Genomic DNA, 17,840 nt, shown 5'->3' on the forward strand with positions numbered 1-17,840 from the left:
CCGCTGCCGAATTTATTCCAATGCCAAGATATCATGTTTCACCTTCGTCTAATCAAACCACTATTAATTTAACGGTTCCTAAGCCTCCCTCCTAATTCCATGTAGTGTGACCAAACACAGAAAGCAAGACTACTGGAACAGCTATTAGTACCACTACTACAATACTACGACTCAATTCCAAGCAAGTTGAAACCGACTATATAAATTCTCACCGACTAAGTAGTTCAATTAATACAAATTTCAAAGAGTATAAAAAAATGTGACAATACATCACAAACATTCCAACATTTCCAAGAAACATGGCAAGCTCATACAACAATGAATCCTCTTATATATTCAAGTAAAGACAGTTTTTGCCTTATGAGAAAAAAAATAGAGCATTCATGGATCTAATCTATTGTATCTGGAATTCACAAGTGACATGTTCATTCATTCATTTGATAAATCCATCTAATTAAATACTTTGCTAAACCACAACTAGCACAAGTTCTATCTTACAACTAAGATATCATCGAAAACCTTGAGATTTTGGTTTGAGAGATCCCGCGTGATAAGAGTATGTAAATTCCATTGCAGCTCCGAGATGATAGAATTCGAGAAAAGTGTTCTCCCATGAAACCGAATATCACTGCAGCAACTACTGCTGGATCTATAGCCATCTTCAAGCTATTCTTCAGTCCAAAATTTCATAAAAGCTGTGACACATGCCTTCAATAAAGCAAGGAGTGGATTTGTTTCACGTTCCCTAGATTTGGATGAAGCACCTTTCCATGTTTCGCTGGAGAAATTAGCAATCAAAAAATAAATTAGTGGGAATCGTGTTGCAGGAGCGATGAAATTGTTGACACTAGAACTAGGAAAAAAAGAGACAGGAACTGCATTTAGCTTCATCGAAGAGGAGTTATCAGTTACTCACAGATGAATTCTGTCTAGTGGAGGATTGCCGCCTCCTTTCTGATGGCTGCTACCATGTTGAACGCTTGCTTTGCCTTTATCTTCCATCAACTCGTTCACAGCTGGTTTCTTAGAAGTACTAGTATTACTACTGCTATCAACAGTTTCATTAGGCATAGGGCTAGAAATATTAACTGTCTGCAAAAGTTTGAACATTGTGAATATAGTGTGATAACATCATAAATGAGAGAAATTGAATATTACACTAAATAGTCGAAAAGACGAGCAGGGTAGCAAATGCAGATGAGAGTAAGAAGCGATTTGCATTTATCATTAAGTGGACTTTTTTTAGTTGCAGCAACAAAATATGTTTGATTATAAAATATGACAACCTTAGTACATGAACTCTTTATCATTGCAATCATGGCAGAAAAAAAAAAGTCTAATGCAATGTAGAAGGTTATAAAATTCATAAATTCTATACAAATATCGGAAAAGAGAGACATTCATTTGTTCATGAAAGTAAGCTGAGTTGTATATATATGTGTTCAAGAACTAGCTTGCTTCTAGAAAATTTGCTTCGCCATTGAAGGGAATTTCTTTATCAAAGTCAAATTAATCATAAAAGTTGGAGCATCTTAACCTTCTAAACCTTCTTAAAATCACAATAGTCGAGGCCATGATAGCATGAAGTGACTATACAAAAACGAAGCCACATAAATGCCCACTTTGGTATGTCTTTGACAAATTAATCGAAGTGAACTTTGGGAAAAGGTGAAACTACCTATCTAAAGATAATATTGGGTTTCAATCTAATATACAAATTTTACCCTAGTTTAGTCCGATTTCCATAATCCTTATCCAAACCAACATATACGTATTAGCTCTCCATCACACTCACTACCAAGAAAGAACTAAAGCCAGAATCTCAAACCAAGCCCCAGCCCCACCCAAAAGAACAAAATAAAACACTACATGGAAAGCAGTTTTCACCCTACGTGAGCATTAAGGGGTTAGATACACTCAACTTGTCAGAATGGCTCTAATGAAGAACCTCTACTACATCTCCGAAATCATGCCCTCTTATTTCATCCATAAGCACTTCAAATTTCATTTTTATTTTTTAATATTAAAACTTAATACTACAGTATTAACAGTGCTAGATGCCTACGAAATGTTCACAAAAATATACACATCCCTTAGCACTAGTGCATGTCACATGAGATAAATTGCGAACTCCAGCTGTGATTGACTGGACTCTATTCCCGTACATTTGTCATCTATACACCCCAGCCCAATAATGAGTGCATTAAAGTTTACGACAAGCACCAGGTGATAAACCTTCAATCAAAGATTAATTCATAAATATGAAAGAAAAAACAGGAATTTGAGACACAACCTATGTGAAAACATAGCTAAAGTTTACTGCTTAAAAAGCTTACCTCACTTAAAGTTGATGAAGCCTTAACTCCTACATCAGTGGCAATGGCCACTCTTTCTTCCGAGGAACTTGAAATTTCCAATGATGCCTCTCCAGCTTTCGCCTCTTCTTTCTCGTTCAATAGTTTACTCGACTTCTCTGTTGTTGGATCAGCTATCATCACACCAACTGGCTCATTTACAAGTTGAGCAGCTTTTTCCGAAGAGGTTATCCTGTCATGTTCATGTTCTGTTTCTTCCGATGTTTTTGCTACACTAGTTGTTTCATTTAATCCTGAATCCAAGTCATCTATTTTCTTAGAAATGGGTCGCAGGGGAAACTTCTCCACCAGTGATTCTGACGTTTTAAGAGGTATTCCAGCTTTTGATGCTTCTAGTTCATTCAATCCAACTTCAACATCTAGATTCTCTCCTACCACAGACTCTGTAGATATTGGTTCTCCATATGTTTCATCGTTTTTAACTGTAGGACGAATAGCATCAACCCCACTGAGGAGACTCACATTCACACTTTCAGAGATGATCTCAGTAGAATCTAAAACTTGTACACTGGTATTTTGATGCTTGAAAGAGAGGGTGTTGAGTAGCTCAGATTTACCAGAGATTTCATTTTCTTCGGTTGTCTCAGAGTCACCAACCATTTGTTCATTGAGCATCTCATGGTCAACTCCATTAAGCCCACTAGAATGCAAAACCTCATCCTTGTTTTTCTGATGGTCAGATTCAGAACCAATTATGTATGATTCATCAGATTGTTCAATCCTCTCAGAAACGTCACTTGTGCTAGTTTGTAGTCCATAATCTGCAACCTTCATTTCATCTATATCAAGCTGTCCATTCACACCAAAATCAGCTTCTTCACTTTTACCCATGTAATGGTTGGCCACAAAACTTGACATAACCTGGGTCTCACCAGATAAAGATAAACTTTGAGGCTCAGTTGATATGGATCCTAGTGGATATTCTTCTGCAAATATGATATTGTTCTGCTCTTCAGGAGATAACTTAGCTGGACCTAGAACTTTATTTTCCTGAATTATCTCACGAACTATTTCTCGTACAGTGTAGAAAGAGCCACCAACTTCCTTGTGCGTCAAATTAAGTGATGGGAAATTCCCATCATTTGACTTCTGATATCTGCAACCATTAAAGCCAAGAGCAAATAAGATGTCATTCTGTCAATCTAACTGCTGACAAGTACAAATATAGTGCGCCAAAGACGATTGAAATTTTTACTTCTTTTTTGCTTTGAAAATTTTAAGATCATCGAAAATTTTACTTCTTAGCACTTTTTGAAGATATTCACATAGGTAGAGATGATCTAAAAATAGCAACCTATGAGACAACAATCATAAAAAATGAAACTATAGTCACATTTTATATCTTTACCGTGGACCTAGCTTATTTATTCACCAACTCTCGACCTTTCTTCCTTGTGCTTATCAGAATATGCAGTAGCAGAAAATAAGACATGTGGGTATCTGTCCCAACAGAGTATGATTACGCATTCACATCCGAAGATTTATACACACCAGATGAAGGAAAGGAGGAACACTAAGACGTTTTCTGTTTATGAAAGAGGTTAATAAGTAAACCAATAATAGTTAGTTTCAGGTGCTTAGGATTGTAGGAGGATAATGATCCCCTCTTTGCAGGATTCATGTATCTCATGAGTCACAGGGCGCATGAGTTGAAGGGAAATTTCACTCGTGTATTTTTCTACACCGCCACCTCCCCATCCACCACCTTGATGTTCTCATCCCTCTTCATTGGGAAATGGGTTTAAGAGGTTATTCTACTCATTTGCCCCCCTCCAGCTCTCTCATCGACCCCTTTTTGCTCCCGCGCAGACCACCCCCACCCCTAAAAACCTCTTTTTCCTCCTACCTTTTTAACTTCATTTTTCATTTCAGATTGTTTTATTTCTGTCAGTTTTAGTTTATGCAGTATTTAAGTATTAAACCATACAGGAGTACTATGCATGCCAAATTTGCTAATCTTTAACTACATATATTTTTTATTTTATTTTTTATAATTGTGGTGTCCAAACCAGCTAGTGTACCTCAACTAATCCCAGTGTTTTGAGAAGCGAGAAGCGGAAAAAAGCGACGGGGGCTCGCTTCATAGAAGCGAGAAGCGTGAAGCGAAGCGCATGCTTTTTTCAGAAAAAGCGTTATTTAGTATAAAAATATAAAATATAAAATATGCATAGATAAATAATCAAGAACTCAAAAGAATTAGATTAAAAAGTAACTAGATAGTCAATAATCCTCATAAGTAACAACATATAAAGCAAATGCATAACCAAATCACAAAGAGAGCAAAATCCTATTCTTCAACAAGATCCTCAAACTCTTGAAGTGCCATCAACAAGGGTTCTACTTCTACTTGGTCCTCATCTTCTTCCTCATCGGAGGACTCATCAACAAGAGTTCTACTTCTATTTGAACATGAACTTGAACAGAGCATATGCTTTATCTTAAAAAAAAGGCCAAACTGCTGAATAAAAGTTGAAAAAAATAATTCTTCGCAGACAGCAGTTGCGCAGAAATAGAAAAAGAAGAAGAGAAGAAGAAAAGAAGAGAAGAAGAGAAGAAGATCGCAGCAGTTGAGAGCAGTGCTGCGCTGAATGAAAATAAAAATAGAAATAGAAAGAGAAGAAGAGAAGAACAGAAGAACAGAAGAAGAAAAACTAACTTGGTTGACGTTGAAATGTTGAAGTTGGACTGTCGAATTGAAGAAGTCACACTGAAAGAGCAGCTTGGAGAAGTCACAGAAGTTATACAGTTTTTTTTTAAAAAAAAAACCTAGCGCCGTTTTTTTCCAAAAAAGCTCGCTTTTTTCTCGCTTTTAGATGAAGCGCGCTTCTCGCTTCTCCCGTGAAGCGCTCGCTTTTTCGAAATCGCTTCGCTTCACGATGTTGAAGCGCTAGTACCTCGCCTCGCTTCGCTTCACGCTTAAAGCGAGCGCTTCAGCGCTTTTTCACAACACTGACTAATCCCACGAGATACCTATCACCTCCCACCAACAACACATACCAAGTAACTCTGTCCACCAAAGCTAGGGTAGATGGGAAGAAATCACCTAGTGTGTTGTCTCCGCTGGAATTTGAATGTGAGACCTCACGGTGCTCAACGCACTTCATTGACAACTAGGCCACACCCTTGGTTACATATTTTGGTGCTTAAACTTATAAATTATTTGAGACTTTTGGAAGTTTCGTTCTGTCAAATTTGATACTACTATAGCAGCAACCTTAAATCAAATATTTGTATAATAACCTTAAGAAATATCATTTCAAGAACCTGCTCTTAAAATTTGGCAAATATCACAAACAGATATAGCTGATCCGTTAGCTAGACTGAAGCATCATAAGAGTTTAAAAAGAAGAATAGATTCAATACTACTAGAACTGATGATGTCATGATACAAAGCAACATACATGATGTTCTAAACCCTAAACATATTGGCCCAAATCAACCAGACTTGGCAGAAATTATCAGAATAGCTTGGTTTAAGGAAGAAATGAAAAGGTCACTTACTTCTTTATAAAAGTTTCAACCATAGTCTTCCTCTCTTCTTTCGAACGCCTAATTCTAGTCTTCCGGCTACCAGAGTCATTGTAAGTAGCAAGGGCAAATGTTTGCCCGACCCAACCACCCTTAATTGTGTGCATGTTTAGCTTTCAGCTACTCATGTAAAGCTGAAATGCCGAACAACAGAAAATGTCAAGCTTCCCTATCAAATAATGAAATTCCAAAGCTGAATTTACAAATGAGGGAAATGGAAAGAAAACAAGAAAATTTAATTCCATCATATTACACACAAGGCTATATACTTGAATTTCTCATTTGTCTTGATTTTCCCCCGTTGAACGAGTTGATAGGGGTATGATTTATCTTCAATATTGAAAGGGTAATGAAATAATCTCTTTCAATCCAAGCAAAAACTCTAGGTGAATTAACAAATGATTAGAACGGACACAAAATGATGAACAATATACTCCCTCCGTCCATTTTTACTTGTCCACTGGACTAAAAATAGTCGTTCACTTTACTTGTCCAGTTTAGAAAATCAAGATATAATTTACCCTTATTATTAACTATAGTCATTTCTCAATGCACTCCCCAAAGTATTAAATTTATTATATTCATAGGGTGATATAGTAAAATTGTCATTCTACTTGTTGTTCCTTAAAGGGTGTGCCAATTCAATACTGGACAAGTAAAAATGGACGAATGGACACCACAATGCAACATGAAGAATCAATATTCCAGGCAATTTTCATTAGTGTTGATGCAATCCGAACGGGTTACTTTCTTGCTAATCCTTCAAGAATATACTAAAAACTAGCTAAATTTTGGGAAAAAGCACACTCTAATCCATGTACCATAGCATATAAACAGTTCAAACATAAAGAACCCTTCAGAAAAAAATTAATTAGAGCCAAATATGTTAAGGACAAAAAAGTTCAACACTTTTGTTCCATCTGTAAGTCCAGGGTTTTTTTTCTTCATTTACAACAATGAACACTTCCAAAAATAGTACTAATCAACAAGAACAGTTAAACACAACACCCAAAGACCAAAATAAGAAATTGAAAATGAAAAAATATAAAATTAAACAAAAATAATTCAATTATAGCTAAACAATTTTGCAGTTGTAAAAGACAAAAAAAAATTAAAAAAATTTAAAAAAAGATGGAGATGATAGATTGTACATACCTGGGTAGTGGGTGTTTGTGGAAGTGAAGGGAAATAGAAAGAAAAAAAAAATGAGGGCTTTTGAGAGTGATAAACCCTATACAGTGAGGACTGAGGAGTGAGACACAGCTTCCAGTATTCCAATTTTTTATTGGTCCACATAGAGGGCGGGCTCATTATTTATTTATTTGAATTGATTTATTTTATCTTTTTGAGCTTTTAGTTGAGGAGGAAAGGTTTAGATACTCACTCCGTTTATTTTTATTTATTCATTGTACTAAAAATAAATAGATGTCTAATTTTAATTATTCAGTTTTAAAAATTAAAAAATAATTTATCATTTTATACCAGTTTTAGCCTTATTATTGAATACCACTGCTATTTAATTCCCAACATTCAAGATGATTTATAATGAATAAGGTCGGTTTTATTTTCTGCATCTTAAAGAGTGTTCTAAGTCAAACATAAATAAGTAAAAATGAGCGAAATAATAATAATAAAACATGTTTTATTTATTGAGTTGATGATATGATACGAGCTTTAAATAATTGATCAGTGGAAATATCATTATTCATCCTGGCTCTTAAGTTTGCATATTCTCTCTGCTTTGTTTTTTTTTGAGTAATCGAAGTTGAGTTTAGAGGTCAATCGACCCATTTTTAGAGTGATTATATGGGCTTTGATTTATCAAATTTAAGAAACCAATAATAAATACATGTTATAAATAGGACAATGTACTAGCATCACGTAATTATTATTTTTATTGGAACACCTACATGCCCTACGGCTAACTTGGTCTCGAACTTCATAACTTTTATCATCAAAATCAACAGCAATAAATTAGGTGGTATAATTGCGGAATATATAAAGACGTGATGGCTAGGTGAATCCATGATCTAGAGTCACTGAGTTTAAGATAAATATGATCTTATTATATGTATACATTTTAAATTTTCTTCAGTCATATAGATAGTTGTAGTCTTAACTCTAATGTGTCATAGCCTATATGTTCATGGTTTCATGGAGCTGCTTACTGAGGTTTTTTAGAGTCTTGAAACCTCTACTCTTCCTGTTTCGCGCAAAAGAATGAGAGACCGCGGTCCTCTTGAGAATTTCTTGCGAGAGAAATTCTTCTCCAGCACAGTAAAACGAATCTTGCATTTGCCCTATTGTATTAAAATGTATATACACTGTCGAAAGAATACAATTTCAGCAGAGGCTCAAGCTCATTTCAAATACTGCAGTAATGGAATCTCCACTAGAGATTGTGCCTCTTAGAACCAGAGAATTGTAACGAGCCCCGCATAAGATGTCCATTATAAAAGCTTTCAAAAATGCTGGTGAGCCACAGATAACCTACTCGCTCTTGCCAAGCGTAATGCTCTCTCCCTCCATATGAATATATGTAGTTAGGTCAGTGTAGTATGTCAGTTTCCGTGTGTTGATGCAGTTAGAAAGAATTAAACCACTCGTTTGTTGTTTGGTGTCGTTCTCTTTCATCCACAAGCCCAGAGCAAAAATGAGCTTGGTTGCTGTGTTAGGAGCCAAGTGGTGTTCCCAAATGGTGTCAAAAATCTCTTCTAGCCAACATGTGTTATCCTCCAAGTGTCTTTTGTTTATATCCGTGTTTCATTCTGTCCTGTAGTTTCTCTCTGGTCTTTCTCTTCTTGTCCATTTTTTGCCTGTATCTCTCTTCTCTCTCCCTTTCATATATCCCTTGCCAATATACCTCTCCCGTTAATGGCCACAACCATGTTTCATATGGATGGTAATTGTCATCAGCAGCTTCTGCCAAGTCTTCATCCATACTCTTCAACAGTGTCATGTTGAAGTACTTTGCCCACATATATCCTTTTCGCTGCTCAATTGAATGCTGCTCTTCCAGCACACCTGAGTGAGGATTAATGTAAACCATCTGCCGTGCACTGTGATAGGCCCAGATGTTTACCAACAGTTCCAAAACCCGACAGTAACAGTGCTGCTTCTGGTGGTCAGAAACAATCAAAACATAAGAACTTATCCTTCTAGACTGCATTACGTTGAAGTTTCTACCAAATGTAAACTAGTACTAATGCAATTTATGTCTATAGGCTTACCTCCGAGGTTGAATTTGCCAGTATACAATGTGTCCTATTGCTTGAATTCACGTGCAAACCATCCAGAGCATCGACAAATATCCTGAAATTCAAACCGTTTTAGTTCAAATAAACAAATCATATTTCGAACTAGAATATCCAAATTTATGCAAGTAATACGACACCACAAGATAAGTATGTTTGTTTCCCTAGATTACCTGGAAAACATAACGAACTCCAGAAAAGAAGAGGTTGGCATAACCCAGCTATGCAGCGCTGACCATCTCCCACCATCTTCAGGCATGGGTGGGAGAGCTTCTATATGTGACGGTAAGCCATACATTATACGAAATGCGTCTTGGAAAGCATTTCTGAAAAGAACGTTAAAGAACAAGAGTTAGCTGAGACAACTTACAAAGGACAATCTCTTTTTAACAGCAAAACTACACTCACCCCCTCTGCACATACTTATTAAGAAGAGTAGGGTGTAAAATTTCCAGTTTCCGGTTTAACTCTCTTCTTTTAACATTATACATTCTAGGACAAGAATTTCTGAAATCTCCATTTCCAACTTCTTGGACTTCAGAACATGAAATAGTTGAAATAGAATCAACTTGAATTTGGGATTTGTTATTGTATTCAATGCAAGATAAACGTAAATAATGTCATTCATCCAAATTTCTATATAACAAGAGATCTAGACTGTTCAAATACAAGAAACCTATCCACCAAAATGGAAAGGAAAAAATGCTAGCAGGAATGCATAATTTTGAAATAAATCTATGTTCAAATCCCACTGTTCATAATGTAATATTTACCTACAGTTGCCTCCATTCAATATATCGCACATTGACCAGAAGGTAAGGGCATCATTGCTTCCTGTAAATCCACCATCCACATCCAAATGTGCCCAATAGTATATTACATCACCTTTAGCCTTTGCCTGTATTGTTTCTTCTAGGGCCAGCTCAGCATTTTTAGATAAGGAAACCTGATACATTAGTACAGAATCCTATATGAAATTTGTTAACAAGAAAAGAGTACATAGAAGATTATGTGTGAATATGACGATGTCAAGTTTAACAATTACAAGAAGAAACTAGTTCACACGTCAAGATTCATTAGGATTAATCACATACTTTTCTTCCAGTAGCTCGCCATGACTGGAATCCAATCCAGGGTCGTTTATGAATATTATCTAGATGGTTTGCAATTGAAAACATGCCACCCATCTCACAGAGGATATTCCGGTAGTAGGTCTCATTCAAGAGGGTAAGCCGGCCAACTGCATCAACATCATCTGACCTCAATCTCCGTGCTTTAGTTGACTATAAGGGAACATGCCATAGTCAGAACCAAAGAAACGAGAGATGTAACATAATGAATCAAATAAAATTTAAGAGAATGTACTTGCTCTGAATTAGCAAATATGTATAACATATAGCATTATATTCTTAATAACTTCATTTCTGTACCAAGAGATGCCAAAAAACGAGAGGAAACCATATGAAACTGAAGCATATGGAATAAGCCACAGGAACTCACTAAGCTCAATCCACGGTACAAAGAGCCATGATGCAGAAATGACCAAGCTCCAGTTCCATCATAAACCTCATAAATGCATATTGGTTGCCCAGTCCTTTCCAGCTCTCCTTCATCTCTCTCATTAGTTTCAAACCGAAGCTTTTCAGCTTTTCGAGCATTACGATATATTTCATCCCACTTACCAATGCCTTTTTCCATTCTTTCCTCAATCTACATATACAGAAAATGTGCTCAACAGATCTTGCATCAAAGAGAATTCAAGAAAATAGAAACATGGACTAGTAAAGCTCTTTTTTTTTTCTTTTTTTCCTTCTTGTTCTGTTTGTCTTTTGGTTATGGGATTGGCTGGACAGGGAAATACTACTTGTCAGCAAAAGTTATTCACATACCTCCTCCGTCTCGAGTCTATCTACTTCCTCAGAACGCTCCATTTCATTCAAGATGTCCCAATCCAACTCACTTGGAAAGTCTTCCTCCTTTAAGGCCTCTGGATCATCTCTCGATACATTCATCAAAGGAACAAAACTTGTCATCTCTAATTCAAGGTCATAAACAACACTGGAATTTATTGGATCCACGTCCTTCATTTGAACATCTTCTATGTCCTTACTATCCTCTACATCCTTTAGGAAATAACCCCACTCCCACGAGTCCTGCTTAAGCTGAGAGGTGTCTCCAGGAAGTAGGACATCAGATGGGAAAGTTATGACATTCTCCAGCAGTTTTACATAACCTGTAATGCATTCCACTGCAAACATGTTCTTGGAAAGCAGCCTCCCAGAAGATGCAATAGTGTGAGCAAATCTCGTGAGTTTTCCATCAGATATAAGTAGTGAGAAATCTTGCACCAATTCATTTGAATAGTGTTGAGAGAAGATGATTCCATGTACTTCATCAACAACCTGAATACAGAAAGTTATTCAGGGAAAAACAAAATAAGAAGTAAAGTATTCTACTTTCCAGCTTAAAAAAGTTGCCAACAACACTTGATCGACTTACATATTTCTTAATGACAGGGTAGTCTGGTGCAACAATTGGTATTCCAAATGACATAGCTCGTATCAGAATAGGAGGAAATTCTTGCTCATATTGGGGGGAGAAGTAGAGGACAATGTCAGCAATCAGTGTAATACCGTTAACATCACCCTTCATATCATGGTGTGAAAGAGATCCTTCACGAAGTCCTAGACGAGTAGAAATATCCTACAAATTTTGAGACAGTGTAGCTTTTTAAAATTTTACTGCGTAGATAATAGTAAGTAAACCGCACGTTACTGCTACTGCAAAATGCTGAAGCATTATTCAAAATCACTTGAACTTTCATCTCAACCTAACAAATAACACAGTAAAGCACTTGCATGGAGTGAAGACGGTAAAAAATGGAAAACACATGTTGGATGACAGAAGGGTGAAAAGTTTACGTAGGTAACTAAAACAACAAACCCTTTAAAGTATAAAATCAAGAGAAAATGCTTTAGAATTTCCTAGTCTAAATGAGTTTCAGTTGTTATGCATAAGAATATTTAAGAAGATTTATCCTTTTTCCAATTCAAACAACAAAACTTCTTTTAATATTGAGATGAAACACTAGAAAAGGACAGGAAGGCGAAGGCAAGCCATCAATTGCAAGGACAGAATAAAGAGTGAAATATGATGCAGAAATTAAGAATTATCTATATTATTAATACATCATTCAAGAATTCTACCTGCAATGCCTCATTATACCCATCACTGGAATTTCCTGACATGAAAACGAACTTCAGTCTCTCTTCAACATCACTTCCAGCAAATTTGAGTAGCAAAGGTTCTATATTACGAATGGACAATGCATAATCCCAGGACAGGTCATTGTAGAGAATGGAACTTCCAAAAACCAAAACCAAGAGATCATCTTTGCCAAAACCATATTTCTCCCTTAACTGAGATTTTGAGTGTCTCCTACTATAACTGCCAGCAGCCCAATTGTCTTTTGGTGATCCGGGGATCACAAAGAAGTTTCCAGTGTCAAGTCCACTATATAACATCTATAACAGGAGAAATGCAATGGTTGAGTACATGATAAGCTTCATGAGCACTTGAACTAAACCTAAAAATTCGGAATATATAAAATCAGAATGAAAAACAGAGAATATTGAATATACCGGCAAAGAATAATCCGGAAATACAATAACATCAGCCCTACGAAAAGCATCTCTCCAATTAGAAATAAGATGTTCCCAGCCCTTGTTTTCATAGAGACGAAGGCGACTTGCTAGAGTATCTTGTTGAATTATCCATACAAGGGGGACAGAGCAAAAAGGCTCCTGCATAAGGCTGCATAAATATAGAACTCACAAACCATAATATCTCAAACAAAATATAGAGAATGCAAAGGATTTTCCAAGTTCAAGATCTAGATTCATCTTTGTTACATGGTCTCCCTGTATTGCCGACATAACCATGTCGAGAAGGACTGACATGGATATGGTACTTTGTAGGCATCATTTAGAGTACATCAAGAATGTAGAAATAAAAATTGAACATACTAGTGTTGACATCATCTAATAATAACATAAAGTCAATTTGACAGTAGGATTGATTTATTACGACATATTACAGCAGTGTTCTTCATTCAAATGTTATTGCAACACTAGGTTCAAGCATTTTTTTTATGTTGTACAAGTCAAGCATATGCACAAGAAACACTTAAAACTCTCACAAGAGAAATTCAGAATATAGGACAAGGATAAAAAGGGTAGCCCGGTGCACTAAGGCTCCCGCTATGCGCAGGGTCCGGGGAAGGGCCCGACCACAAGGATCTATTGTACGCAGCCTTACCTTGCATTTCTGCCAGAGGCTGTTTCCAAGGCTTGAACCCGTGACCTCCTGGTCACATGGCAGCAACTTTACCAGTTACTCCAAGGCTCCCCTTCAATATAGGACAAGGATACTGTAAAGAAAAACTCATTTCCCGTACATTTCACATAAAAATAGCTTATACTTTCAAAATAGAAGATCAAAACACGTTTTAGTTTGTTATTGGAAAATAATGCTCACGTGATGTTCATTCTGAATCTCCTAGAATAATGAAAAGTAAGCTTCATCTAACAGGCTAGTCATACCTTGATATAGCATTTTTATCTTCAAGTGAATCAGCAATAACACCGTCAAAACTGCACGAATGAAAATGTAGAAACTAATATATGCCAAGCTAATTGAGAGTAACGATAGCAAATTTACAGAATGGACTGTCATAAGGATACAAACGGCAGAGCATGCTTACATTGACCAATCAATGAGATCATATCTATCAGCAGTTAAAATTGATACTTTCCCTCCTATTTCTTCCCATATGGATCTCGCAATGCCATCTTCCACGGCATATATCTGCAAAGAAGAGTTTTAAGTAGGTTACAAGATTGCATATAACCACTATACACCACTATCAAACAAGGTGCAGTCTTTCTGTCACAACTTATATATGGTACCATATTTCACGCTAATCATAGTTTAATCCCAAGTTCAGATAGAGAACCAACGACTTATAGACAAATTAAAATGTCATAATCAGATGTGTGATGCAATTATCATTTAAAGGATATGGATGGAAAAAAGAAAATGAATCATAACAAATAAGAATAACCATAACTTAAATAAGAAACTGCAGAGTAAACAGGAAGAACATATGACATTATAGTTCTATTTAAAACCTAATTCCACAACCTGCCAGATCAGTCCCCTCCCAGCTCCAAGAGAAGAACCCCCTTCAATTTCCCAGAACCTAAGGCGTATTAATCTCAATGGGAAATGGTGATCCAGTTCTTACCCCAATTTACCTCTTTGCAACCAAATTTCACCTAATCTCAAATAAAAAGTTTGTCATATATGAATCTCAAATAGAAATTTCAGGTGAAAAGAATCTCTACAGCTGAAATACCATCTTTATAGCAGAATTACCATCAGAAACATTAAATAGTTGCAAATTGCAACACAGATGCTTAAAGTTTTTATCTCTTAGACAGTACATTTATAGGATACAGCAAGCAGATGTTATAACTTGAAGTTGCCAAAAATTACCTTAATCATATAGCCTAGTCCCCGTAAGTTCTTCACCACAGTAGATAGCATCAATGACAGTGGGTCCTTCCTCATGTTTCCTAAGACCTTACACAGTCAAATTGAAGCACAGTTAAATTAGTGGAACCTAAAGAGACCAATGAAACATGCACTTTGATATAGAAATAGCAGCAGGGCAGATATAATATATTATAGACTTGACTCTCAAAACTTGTCTTTTCTCTATGCATTTTAAATTAGCAATCAAAAAGGTATAATCCGTGTAAAATAAAATCACTCACATCTGCTAAAACTGAATAACTGCAGAAACCAGGTAAAGATCACAGGTCATGAATAATGAGCAAGAGGGAATTGTATATATTCTTAAACATGTCAAAATGTTGTGCTCATATTTTATTCTCACTCATTCAACAAATAAAAAATTACAGCATATCCTCCAAATTCAGACAAACACTAAAATTATAGTTTCAGGCTTGTAAGAGCATTATCCTGCCACTATCACAATTCACACAATGATATGAAATTCTTAAGTTTGAATCATCTGCCAAGCTCTAAAGCTATAGTATAAACTGCACTTACATTCATCTAGATCCTACAGATTCAACCAAAAATACAATCTACAAGTAAGGTAGTTGACAACTAAATCATATATTTGATGCGCATGACAACATTTTTTATCGGTTTCAATCCATCACATTTTCACAACTAGAGATTACAAGTCAGAGGTGGAACGCCAAATGCATTTTTTAAGCAAACAAGAATGTGACAGAATTCATATTCACTTACCAAAATAATCATTTGGCATTCACACACATGAAACAAATTGATTTGTAAAATATATTCATAATTGAAAATTTAAACCTATATCATCTAATTTCTCTCTTATCGACATGAAAAACATATCTACAAAATATCAGGGTAATATAAATCTGTTCAAGCTCTATCCTCGTTACTGTCTTTTGGAAATACAATGAGCAGAGGTAAGTTCTTTCTGAGTAATAAAAAAGTTGTATCAAAGAAGAGAACTGAGAACTCGAATCCTATCCAACAACTGAGCATGATCATGTAAGTATCAATTTCTGCATTGTCTTCCTAAATATTCACTTAGAATTTTACCAAAAAAATCGTTCTCTCATTAAATTTGAACTTATTTTCCTCACATTTGCAATTCACAAGTATATTATTAATAACCTCACATTTGCAATTCGCATACTTAAACATGAACACAGGTGTACAGAATTCTTACTAGCGCAATCCGAGGAGGCCGAACACCAATTCTAGGCTGATTCCTAACCAAGTCCAAACCATTACCAAGCTGAAACCTCCGTGGTTGAACAAACTCTAATGAACTCCCTAACTTCAAATCATCCCTAACAGACCACCTCCAACGAGCTCTCTCATTTTGCCTAAACACCGACATGATTGAACTCTGTAACACCATAGACGCTAATGCGAAAACAAAAATAACCAGAAATATGCACAAATATAACCATTTCCCTCTGAGACAGAAGAAAAGCAGCTTCCTACTATAAGATCGGTTATGGTGATGGTGATGATGAGATCGTGCCGCAGTCTTCCACTGCCGATCCGGTGAAGAAGAAGACGGTAACGTCTCCGTCGGTCTCTGTGAATTTCTCTTGAAACGAAAACGGTCACGGATCGAGTGAAATCCACCGCCGGAGCTTATGGCATTGTTATCATTCTTATCCTTATTCTCATCGCCGGAGCTACGGCCAATTGTCATCGTTATCTAATCGGAATTTGTATGAATTTGTGAATTGATTCCTGTTTTTGGCATTGAAAAGAGTGTGATTTCTGAATCGAAAAATATGGCAAATGGCTAATAGTAGTAGAAATCTGTTTATATTGTTTTTGCTTCACAGCTTTCTTCACTCGTTTTTCTATGTAATCTGACTGTTGATTGTTAATTATTATTAACACTCTTTCTGATCCCTTAATTATTGAATTTTTTAAAATTTCACTCCTTGAAGTTATTGATTATACATATTTGACCTTTAATTACTTTAAATATGTTGTTAATCCTTTTATTTATAAATAAAAGGACGTGTCAAAAACACACCTGAAATATGCAATTTTTTGAAGTTTACATGAGAAGTACCAGATATATGAGTTTACAATTAGAATTATTACCAAATGTTAATTAGCACACAATTATTCTCTTTTCCTATTTAAAATATGACCATCGTTTAGGTAGAATAAGAAAATAATTGATAATTCAAGTTGGAAACTTAAAAATTCGGATACTTCAGGTGTTTTTTTAATCTTTTACTTTATATATATTTATAAATTTTACTCTTTATGTTTCAATCTATTTGTCTGATTTTGACCTGGTATGAAGTTTAAGAAAATTAAAAAATATCTTTTAATTTTGTAACTTTAAACATGCCACGTGAAAAGTTGAAATTAAAGAGTTAGTAACAAAAATACATTCTTTTTAAATAAAGTAAAAAAAAAATAAAACAAATAAATTGAAACGAATGGAGTAGTAATTATTACTTCCAAGATTTAAATACTCATGTGCTATATTAAATTATACTGTTACTCAATATTAGAGGGTAATATACTTCTAAAAAAATAGTTCAAATATTTACTTATATCTTAAGTCAAAGATTAAAAGCATACACTATAATTTATTGAAGACAATGATGGGCAAATCAAAGGTTTACACGGTATAATTGATGATAAAATTAGAATAGTTTTTTTTTTCAACTTACACGAGTCCCTATCATTATATTTTCTTTTTTCATTTAAACTCTATCAACTTGAAGAGTGTTTAAATTAGGATACTTTTTTTTATTCAGACTATTAAAATCGATTAAGTGGGAGTGTGATTGACATGATAAAAGAACAGACCAATAAATGCCATGAATTATATATATAAAAGGACCAAATTTGAATTTTTCAATAATGTAGATAAAAATTGCTAATATTTACTTTTTTCTGATTTTTTTTTTGGTTTAATTTTGTGATTGAATAATCAACGTGATGGGATGATCTGTGGGCTCTACGTGCTTTGCCGGCAGGAAATAATAGGAACTATTATTATTAAATGGAGAAAGTAAAATAAAAATTAAGGATTGATATGAGTATTTTATTATAATACTTT

At 35.3% G+C, this 17,840-nt stretch overlaps 2 protein-coding genes across 4 annotated transcripts; both read right to left on the reverse strand.

Moving 5' to 3' along the window:
* Positions 1 to 260: 260 nt before the first annotated feature.
* Positions 261 to 7,188, reverse strand: LOC129899465 (uncharacterized). Of its 2 annotated transcripts, none has more exons than XM_055974446.1 (5): positions 7,059 to 7,188; positions 5,877 to 6,037; positions 2,337 to 3,471; positions 917 to 1,092; positions 261 to 778 (listed from the first exon to the last, which is right to left on the reverse strand). In XM_055974446.1, exons 2-5 carry the CDS (start codon positions 6,008 to 6,010, stop codon positions 667 to 669), a joined length of 1,557 nt encoding a protein of 518 aa, XP_055830421.1. In that variant the 5' UTR covers positions 6,011 to 6,037; positions 7,059 to 7,188; the 3' UTR covers positions 261 to 666. The 2 variants fall into 2 exon arrangements, with proteins under 2 accessions (XP_055830421.1, XP_055830430.1); XM_055974455.1 differs by having other exon boundaries at positions 5,877 to 6,072.
* Positions 7,189 to 8,181: 993 nt separating this feature from the next.
* LOC129899478 (uncharacterized) lies at positions 8,182 to 16,598 on the reverse strand. Of its 2 annotated transcripts, XM_055974473.1 has the most exons (15): positions 16,204 to 16,598; positions 15,960 to 16,119; positions 14,714 to 14,800; positions 13,920 to 14,023; positions 13,759 to 13,809; positions 12,799 to 12,970; positions 12,364 to 12,681; positions 11,657 to 11,860; positions 11,047 to 11,559; positions 10,658 to 10,867; positions 10,252 to 10,440; positions 9,931 to 10,103; positions 9,331 to 9,483; positions 9,134 to 9,215; positions 8,182 to 9,021 (listed from the first exon to the last, which is right to left on the reverse strand). In XM_055974473.1, exons 1-15 carry the CDS (start codon positions 16,455 to 16,457, stop codon positions 8,632 to 8,634), a joined length of 3,060 nt encoding a protein of 1,019 aa, XP_055830448.1. In that variant the 5' UTR covers positions 16,458 to 16,598; the 3' UTR covers positions 8,182 to 8,631. The 2 variants fall into 2 exon arrangements, with proteins under 2 accessions (XP_055830448.1, XP_055830442.1); XM_055974467.1 differs by having other exon boundaries at positions 15,960 to 16,598.
* Between the last annotated feature and the right edge of the window lie 1,242 nt (positions 16,599 to 17,840).

The sequence above is a fragment of the Solanum dulcamara genome, chromosome 1 (genome assembly GCF_947179165.1).
Source record: "Solanum dulcamara chromosome 1, daSolDulc1.2, whole genome shotgun sequence".
Classification (NCBI taxonomy): domain Eukaryota; kingdom Viridiplantae; phylum Streptophyta; class Magnoliopsida; order Solanales; family Solanaceae; genus Solanum; species Solanum dulcamara.